This window comes from Halyomorpha halys, unplaced genomic scaffold (assembly GCF_000696795.3).
Source record: "Halyomorpha halys isolate HHAL.00 unplaced genomic scaffold, Hhal_1.1 Scaffold55.1, whole genome shotgun sequence".
Classification (NCBI taxonomy): domain Eukaryota; kingdom Metazoa; phylum Arthropoda; class Insecta; order Hemiptera; family Pentatomidae; genus Halyomorpha; species Halyomorpha halys.
This window is the reverse complement of record NW_027105793.1, coordinates 561,532-571,500: the sequence shown is the minus strand read 5'-3', so window position 1 is coordinate 571,500 and position 9,969 is coordinate 561,532. Positions and strand designations below refer to the sequence as shown.

The window sequence follows — 9,969 nt, the reverse complement described above, 5'->3', positions numbered from 1 at the left end:
CTGTAACAATTTTTACCCCCGCACCCCCCAACCATCTTCTCCTCATTCATGTATTATATCATTCATTGAGAAATATCACTATTTTTTTTATATTATAAAAAGAACAAGTGCTCAATAGGTTAAGCTTTCATTTTATTAAAAATATCTGCCTTCCTCGCTTTGAAATCTCCAAGTCTCAATACAAATGAAGCTCTGCAATGTGGGGTGAAATGTTGGTTACCATTAAATAGTTTTTTACTATTTTGTACCTTTATTGTCCACCAATGGGACTATCTTCCTACAATTTGTTAAATAGAATTCAATTTGAATTTTGTTTTAAATAAAAAACGTTTATTACACATATTTAATAATGAGCTTATTATTTTATTCATAGTTCCTATAGTATTAAACATAAAGTGTACTTGTTTTTTTTTTTTAAACCGTAGGCATTAATTTGATGCACTTTATCAAAGGAATAAAAAGAAAATAATTGAAACTTGCAAATCAATAAAATATATCCAGTGCCATTCGACCACCGATTGTTGTCTTCTAAGCAAAGCATTGACAAACTGTCTAAGGAATTTTTTCTTGTTTTCAGACCCTCCATTCATATTTTCATTAAGAACCTTAACCCTGTATAATACTGCAAATTTAGATTAATTAAATACCAGACATAGTATTTACTGCTAATTTAATTTAAATAATTCTTTTAGTTGTCTATTCTTGTTTGTTGAGTGATAACTTCCTTTCAACTTATTGAATTAAAAAAAAAAAAGATTCGCTTAAATAGTGGTGGGATACGATAATCGCAATTTGTTTTTTGTTACGATGAGTTTTCCACACCTGTAATTTTACTGGTAATGGAGTAACAACGACTTCCTCAAGGCTTTATTTCTAAATCAACCTTGTAATTTTGATGTGTGAAAATTCAATGAATGGTTAAAGTTATGTTACAGTTTTATAGATTTTATGTTTTGTTTGACGAATAATACCAAAATTCTTTTTTGATAATGCTACTTAAAATAGGATTTATTATTTCCATATCTTAAAGATCATTTTTTTAAAATTAAAAAGATTGAAAACTTGTTTGGTGTGAATGTAGCTCACAATAGTTTTGATATTATGTACAGTTGGTCAGGATGGTGTGATCATTGCTCTGAAAACTAATTAGTAGACATTATTATTTATTGATGAGATGTAGATAGTTGACCATAGATTACTGATTGGAGGAGTTTGTCAGGGGGTGCGGTCAGCAAAGAATAACATAAATAAATAAATATTGTTATGTTTTATTTATGTTGTTCTTTGCTGACCATACCCCCGACAAACTTCTCCAATAAATTATTATTCATTAAGCGTGTTTTTGGCCTAAATTGAAGGTCCTCAACCGGGCAACAGCTAAATGCTAAGAAAGAAATGTGCTTAAAATTAAACATTCATAGAATTTCTACACCAGTCGCCCTGATAAAGGCCGTTAATTTAGGCTGAATGTTGACCCTCAATAAAAAATGATTTGTTTGTGTTGCTGACATTTATTGCAATGTTAAAATAAAACTAGTCACTTTAACCTCTGACTGAACACTTGCTATTTTTTTAAATATGACTGTATACAAAATAGTTATAAAAGTCATTAGAAAGGTAGATAAATTATCTAAAACTACCATCCTATAGATTTAAATAATAGATCTTGAGGCTGCTATTGAAGCACAATTATTTCAGTGAAATGAAGTTTTCATTTTTCATTGTGAAACATCAATTACAAAATCTTATCCCCAAAATAATTTGTTATGTTTTAGGTGCTGCGTGAAAAAAGAAGACGAAGAGGTATGTAGGCTATGAAACTCCACTAAAAATTGATTGATATCATACTTCCTCTTGAAAGTAAATTCTGTTATTTTTCATATTCTAAAACAAGAATCAAAAATGTAATCCTTTAGAATTTCATTAATCATAAATTATTTTTTAATCTTTTATAATTACTAGAAAGTACAATGTAATTATTGATCTTATAAAAGATCTTATCATAAAAGTCTAGTTCTAATCATGACAACATTGGATCTATTGAGTATTGGAGACAGTCTAACCTTAGGCTTTTGAATTATGATTCAATATCAAAATGGATCGATTAATATGATGTTTTTCATTTGTTTGTTTGAAGTATTTAATCTGTATATGTTATCCATATTATAAATTAATCCAAAAGAAAATGGAAATATAAAAATTGAATAATCATTACATTATTACTGAAGAGACTGCCTGATTGTGTTATGTAATGTGTTAAAAAATAAAATATTTGATTGATTCATAATGTAGTATATTATAATTTAAAAACAGATATAATTTTTTTATTGAAAAATATTACAGTTTATTACTTCTGGACAATAAATAATAGTCCTTAACTGGATTACTTTCCTATCATCCGTTCAATGTAAATAGAATAAAAATAAAATAATAAATAAATAACATAAATAAAAAAGAAAAATATGAACTCATATTTACTGTAATAAATATTTACACGCAGCCTGGATACCCCTATAACAAGCTCCTTTCCCATCCACGAGGCAAAAAAGGAGATCCCAGGGGCCAACACGTGCTGGTGTTGAAACCAATGGAGGTTGATATGGACCCAGAGGATCAAGTCCCACCATTCATAAGTTGAGCACTTTCAGGAATTCTTTTACAAAAGGTCTTTGAGGTCTTTGCAGTTTTAATCAGAAAATACAAGATTATGTGGATGAGTGGTGGTGAATAGTACTATTACTTTATATGAATCTCAGATTTATGATTTTTTGTATAAACTATATGTATAGCGTATTTACTGTTGTTTTTTTAATATTTCATATTTTGTTTTGTTTGGTATCTTATTAAATTGAATTTATTTGTTTCAGCATCTGCTAAAGTAGCATTACTTATAGCAAATAGTAAATATAATAATTTCAATAATCTAAAGACTCCTATTGAGGATTGTCTTCTTCTTGCTGAAAAACTAGAAAAACTCAATTTCCATGTGATTACATTAATAGACCTAACACTTCGGGAAATGCATCATTATATTGATTGGTTTTTTGAAAGTGTGCCTCCTGAAGCATATGGTATATGTTTATTTATAGATATTTTTATTAAGGATTTTGTCTTTTTATTAATTGATTGCTTATTATTGTATTAGTTTCTCCTAATTTTAGCAACCCTTAAATTGATTATTAACTTATTTTTTTATGAATCAACTGTTAATGGGAAGTAATCCACTCTTATTAATCGTTTCAAACCTTCCATCAATTTTCAAACTCATTTATTCTGGTGAAACCCTTACCTACCTTAATCATGCCTCTTTTACTACAATGATACTCGATGCTTCATATAATTCATGCATCTTCTGATCTAAATCATTGATTGTTGAAAATCTTATTTTTAATGGAATTTTTTAATGTTAACTATAATGTAATAAGTATAGAGCCACTCTGGTTTTGTAGTTCATCAAGCTGTATTCATTAAAATATATAGTTTTGAGAAAATAATATCAAGAAATCATATTATTACAGTTTATTAATTATTATAGATTTGGACCATTGGTTTCCAACATTATTTTCAATTCTCTCTTTAAAATACATTGAAGCTCACGAGGAATTAATCTCATGGAGAATATTTTCAGAGTGTTATATGGTTGGGAATCCACTGTAAAAATATTTGGAAGGATAATATTTGGAACAGGATCCATTTGCCTCATAAAAATAACTGTTTAATGACCCTGTATAATAAACTATAATTAAGGGTATGAATATATTTGTCTGATTATAGAATAGCTACTAACTTGAGGTACTTTAAACTTTGTTATATCATGATACAATTTCTACCTCTGTATTCTTTATGAATGTTTGAATTTGAGTGATATTTTTCTGAAAAGTAATAATATGATACTATCATTAAGGGTATCTTAACAAAAAATAGTTTTCATTATGTGGTAATATTTTATGATTATTATTTGCTCTTTAGATTTTTAATTAGGGCTAATACATTTAAGAAATCATATTTGTCTCTTGATTTAATTAATAATATAACATCTTTGAAATAAATTATTTGATAACTTGTGCAACAAATTCATTTTTTATCAAAGAATTTCTTATATTAATATATTATATTGATAATAATTATATTAACATATTCTCATATTAAATATCCTTTTCTTATAATTTTTTTTATTTTAGCTTTTGTCTGTTATGTTGGACATGGATTTTCCCTTGCTAATAATAAATTTATGATGCCTATTGATTGCCCAAAAGAGAGTGAGTACCGCATATTTGATTGTATATTGGATGAACTTCTTGTTAAAAAGGCTGCAGAAAGTAATCTGAAATTGTTAGTTTTTGTCTTAGACATGTGCCTAGAAGAACCTAACAGGTTGGTAAACTAGTTCAGTATGAATTATCTATAATTATTAATATAAATTATAAATTAATTATTCATAGTATCTATTGGTGTGGAAACTTTTATCTCTTGTATAATCTGCCCTAACCTTGTCATAGTAACTTATTGATCACTTGTCATAATAAATAGTAGCAACAATTTTACTTAGCACTGTTAAGTATTGGCTGATTAAATTTAGGTGGATAATTTAAGGCATCCTAAATTTAAATATGTTATAGCATATCAATGTGAAATTTAGAATGCAATTATAAAACTTTCACTTACCACTCTGCTTTGAGTATAGATTTTTCATGCTGTAGTATGACTACTGAACGTTATGTGATAAAAATACTTCCCTTTATTATATATAGTTAAGTGAAAGTAAAAACCGATTATTGTCATAACAACAATTAAAACTTTTATAAATATTTGTTATAAATTCAATTTTTCTATATGTTTTTTATCACTTTCCATTATCTTTAATGTTTTTAGAATGTTAGATGGGACGTGGCAGCCGTGTGGAATGGGATGTACGTCCCAGAGTGCTTGGTTCAGAACATTGTTGGTTCGATTCCCAACTGGGGCAGTTAATATCTATTCCTCTTTGGTCCCGAGAAATGAATCTTGACAATCCCACCATGGTTAGTACGCAAGGTGCAAAAACAAAATAAAAGAGACTTTCAAGAAAGCTATTTTTAAAATTTGGCATATAAGCCCTGACAAGTCGTAGCCGATATTAATTCTATTCATTTGGCTATACCACACGATTTTGAGTCCTGGCCTCCTGCCTTACTCTTCATCAATTGTTCTTGTGTTCTCCTCCAGCCATTTAGTTCCTCACTCCTAATATGAACCTGACATCCCTAACAAAACCGTCACTCCATTGAAGCTGAGGCGTTTCTCTTTATCTTGTTCCATGGAATAGCTCTATCCTTATTTTCTTTGGCAGGTCATAATTGGCTATCCAATCAACATACCTGGGTTACATTAATTTAACAAACCATATAGCTTAGACCACATCTGGTTCCTCCAAAAAATCTTCAAGCTCCTGGTTTGTCCCAACATCTCCAGACCTGGTGAATCTTCATAGCTCTAAAGATTTCTCACAGAATTTTCCTCTGAAAGACCTTCAAATTCTGCCCACTACATTGGAGATAGTGTATTTTTCAGAGCCATATAGTAGAATTTGCTGAATAATTACTTTCTATGTGTTAATATTTATGTCCTTAGATAAGGCACAGCTCCTAAAATAGGCTCTAACAGTGGTTGTTCATAAAACTCTTCACTTAATTTTGGAATCTGCAACAGTTTCTAGGGTAATGAGGGATTTGAAACTTACAAGCTCTGGGACTTTTTTAATGCTATATCCTCCAATAGTGACTTTCTTGCTGGGCCTAGGGATTTCTTTTGTGACCATGTATTTGTTCTTTATTGAATTCAATTCAAGCCCCATTTTTCTCACTGCTTCCTTTAATTTTCAAAATCCTTCCCAAATAGTCTGGAGAGCAGATCTTAAAGACTATTTAATTTTACATTATACAATAAGTTAAGCTAAACTAAAAGTGTAAGTATATACAATATACTATGTATTTAGTAATAGGTAAAAAAGAATAATAGTAATCCAAGAGAAGTCAGTTTTTAAATTTATTTTTATTTTCATTAATAAGAATGAAAGATAAAGAAAAAATCAATCTGAGTATAAGGTTTTTTTTTTCATTTATATGATATTTAATTAAGTATTTTGTTGAAAAAGACTATATATATATACCAACATTTTATTTTAGGGAAGTATCAGCTGCTTATGAAGATTTTCCAGATTACAGGTACATTCCAAATTCTAAATTTAGTAAAGTTCAAGCTTTTGCTACATCCAGTCACCAAGGTGCCTATGAGTGTCCCAATATGCCTCATGGTTTCTACATTCCTCATCTTTGCAAATATCTTGATAGTGACATGCCAGTTATTCAAGTTTTTGAACTTGCTCATCAAGGTAAAATTACTAATTAAATTATTATGATACTTTCTTATTTTCATGTGATTGACTAAAATTAAATAAATTACTGGTACATAGATGTGTGGTGAAAATCTCTCATCTGGCAGTATGTGAAAATCTAAAAATAAGTGGATCATCACCATTCAAACTAGAAAAACCTTTGCCAGTAAGGTAACTTTTAGTGACTATTTTTGGGAATTTTAAAGGGTTTTCATTGTTTTACTTTAAATTTGCATTATTTCTGTCAAATTCTTGATTAAATTCCTTGCCAGATAAAAAGATGATACTGACTTATTAAGAACGTCATTCCACTACTCAACAAAACCTGATCATGCATTGCGATTCAGAGTCATAAAAAATATAAATTTTTTCCTCTTAGAAACTCCTGAATACCCTCCATAGAACCTAGCTGATAATATATTTCCACTAGTTTGGACTGAATTTATTTATGAATTCCCCCTATTATTCTTCTATTTTTCATAATTTCTTTTTAATTAAATATTTTGGCATTTTTTAAATCAAAATTGTGATTAGATGAAATGCTATACTGTCCTAATGTGTTAAAATTGTTTTTTTTTTTTTTGCTATTTATGAAATTATTTATTTGATGTAAAATATGTGTACTAACTCTTTTTATGTGTTTCACCTGTGTCCGGTCACTATTCTCAGATTCTATTTTAGAAGTCACACTCTATTTATCCATCTTTTCTACATTTTTGTATATTTTCTAAAATGCTTTTTGTAAAGTCATATTTCACTAACACTCTATAGAGATTTACGGACATGACACAACCAATAGGTATTCAGTTAATTTTTTTTAAATATTCCTTATTATATTATAAAAAAATAAATCATTTGAGATAACTAAGAACTTTTTCCTTTCTTCTGTCTGAGATAACTAAGAACTTCTTCCTTTCTTCTGTCCAAGTCCTCCTAGACGGGAGTTATTTACTCCCCACCAAAAGCACTGCATGTTTCAGGAATTTCTCGTACTCTATTCTATTTTCACACAGTTTGATTTGTACCGTGTATCTGTGATTGAATTTATATCCCATAATATTACTGAAACTCTTCTTGTTCAATCTCTCCTCGGCTATCCTTTGCATGTGTCCATAAAACCTAAGTCTTCTTGCCCTCATTTCCATTTCCAAATCAGGGGTTTCACTGTAAATTTCTCTGTTGGATTTCAGTCTGTATCGTTCTGGTGTTATTTTGGGCCCCTGGATTCTTCTAAGAAGGCTTCTTTCTATTTTCAGCAGTTTCTCCTGACTGGGAAAGAATATATATAAATATATATGTGTGTGTGTGTTTTTTTTTACGAGGGTCGGTGGAAATCCTCAAAAGACATGGATAGGCCCGTACCTATCCATGTGTGGGATTTTTATGACCTATGTTTGGGCAAATAAGGTATTTAATTATCATTGTCAATAGGATTATTTTAATACTTAGCTGATAGAAATAAGAACTGGTTTAATTACTAAATGAAAAATTTTCATTGTTTATTTTATTTTAGAATTTCAAAAAAATAAAGTGGTAGAACTTCAAAAACCTTCTCTTAGTTACAATACAGATCTAACATTTAAGCTCACAGACCCTGTTGAAGGTAAGGCTCCATATTTCCATTTTTATATTTTTCAATGGTTTATTATTCATGTATAAATTTTATGTTTCCCAATGTTTATGTTATGGGATAACCAAACACTGAACATCAATCTATCCAAGCTTTATTAAATAGCCAATTAAATATTAAATGTGTTTACTTATATAAATACCTACCAGAGACTCAATAATTAAAATATTGTAAAAACCATTAACATGAAATATTCTCTACCTATTTGTTTGGCCTGCAATAGTATTTATTGTTGTCCTGGTGTTTATAATAAACTTTATTATTATAATTATTGAAAAAGACAACAATAATCCAAGCCCAACAAGAATTTCACTAATTCACTAAGATTATCATAATAATTGTACTATTGTTGGTTTGATAATCTAATGATTATCTTTTAATGTATACACCTATACCATACCCCTTTGACATAGATAGATACATTACAAAATCAAATAAAATGTTTAATGACTTGGAAGAGAGAGAGAGAAAAATGCTTTATTCATTCATGCTGCCCAAATACATCGGGTTGCTACATTACACAGCATACCAATCAATCCATGATTGGACATATATAAATTACATATTTTAACACGATATAATAAAGTAGAAAGAAAACATTTTTTTTTATTTTTTCTCAGTTTTCCTTTACAATCAATTCTACACACTAAATACAAATCTTTCAATTTATTCCTTTTTTTCTTTCCCTTTCTTGTCCCTTCTATTTCACAATTTTTGTTTCATTTTATCAACAAATTCACTCTCCCGAATTCCCTCTCTCAGATCCTTCCCAGTTACCCGCTAAACAAACTCACCATCAGACAGCGATGTAAAATCAAACCAGAGAAATACTAGTCATAGCAGTAGATCAGTTTACAGTAAAACAAACAAGTAAATACAATTTTACCAAAACAAAACTAATACACAGATTTAAAGGAAAATATAATAAAAAATTGGTCAAAAGAAATACTAGATTGGATACATAATAAAAAAATAAATTATAGGTAATAAAAGTAATAATAATAATAAAAATACAATAATTTAATGAATAAATAAGTTAAAATACACAAATCAACAGGTCCACCTACTAAAATAAATAAATAGAAAAAATAATGAATAATCTAGAGCTTATTTCCATGCAGGTGATGATGTATGATCTCCAAGGAGTCCAAAATAATATTTTCCGCCAAGATCGCAATATCTCCGATGCTAACACCTAGGCCTTCTAAGAAGCTCCTTGTTCTATCTGGTATTGTTCCGCGAGATCCAAACTAGAGGCCTCTCATGGTGAACTCTCTCTCTCCGAAAGTCTCGCGGAATTTTTCCTTAAGGAAAGGGATGCATTTTTCATATATTTCCTTTTTTCCCTTTCCACTCCACCTTCCTGTTCGAGGTCATTACTTTCATATCTTACCGTCGGATCCAAGACCAGAGCCGTGCCTCTGACTAAATAAAAGAATATAGAGAGATTATAAAAGGAAGCTCACCCTTCCTAACCTCTACAATTTTGATTTTCATTGGGTGATAACAGAAGGATTTTGTCTATCTTTTAAGGGGTTTTGTTAATTTTATAATCCTCTCCAGTGCATCGAACTGCTGAATTTCCAATGGGATGGTGTCATTTTATTCAAATAAATAATTCAATTAAGTGTTATCCTTTCCTATCCTTGTCCCTGTGCTTAGAATTTCTATGATAGTTTAATTTTGAATTTACATTTTACCTTTTGGAGAAGTTTATAAAATAATTAATGTGTTCATTACATTTAAGTCTCTCTGTAAAAAAAAAGTTTGAATCCCTTTTATTCAAAAACATTTTTACCAGTGTTGGAAAATCATTACCCAAGCCATTAAGGTACACAGATCTAGTTTCCACTTGTAACTCTCACTATCTCAGAGCTGTAATCCAATAAAATGTTTCACTATTTATCAATTTATATTATTTTTATTTAAAAAAACTAGGTTATTTTTATGTTATCATGTTATTTTT

At 29.2% G+C, this 9,969-nt stretch overlaps 1 protein-coding gene across 1 annotated transcript in view; it reads left to right on the top strand.

The window, feature by feature from the left end:
• LOC106692402 (mucosa-associated lymphoid tissue lymphoma translocation protein 1) overlaps positions 1-9,969 on the top strand; it is a gene marked incomplete in the record, with an annotated part of 33,030 nt that overhangs the window by 17,549 nt on the left and 5,512 nt on the right. Inside the window, 5 exon segments of the mRNA XM_067053520.1 lie at positions 1,776-1,803; positions 2,868-3,071; positions 4,182-4,374; positions 6,165-6,370; positions 7,887-7,976. Coding sequence (XP_066909621.1) covers positions 1,776-1,803; positions 2,868-3,071; positions 4,182-4,374; positions 6,165-6,370; positions 7,887-7,976 — 721 coding nt within the window.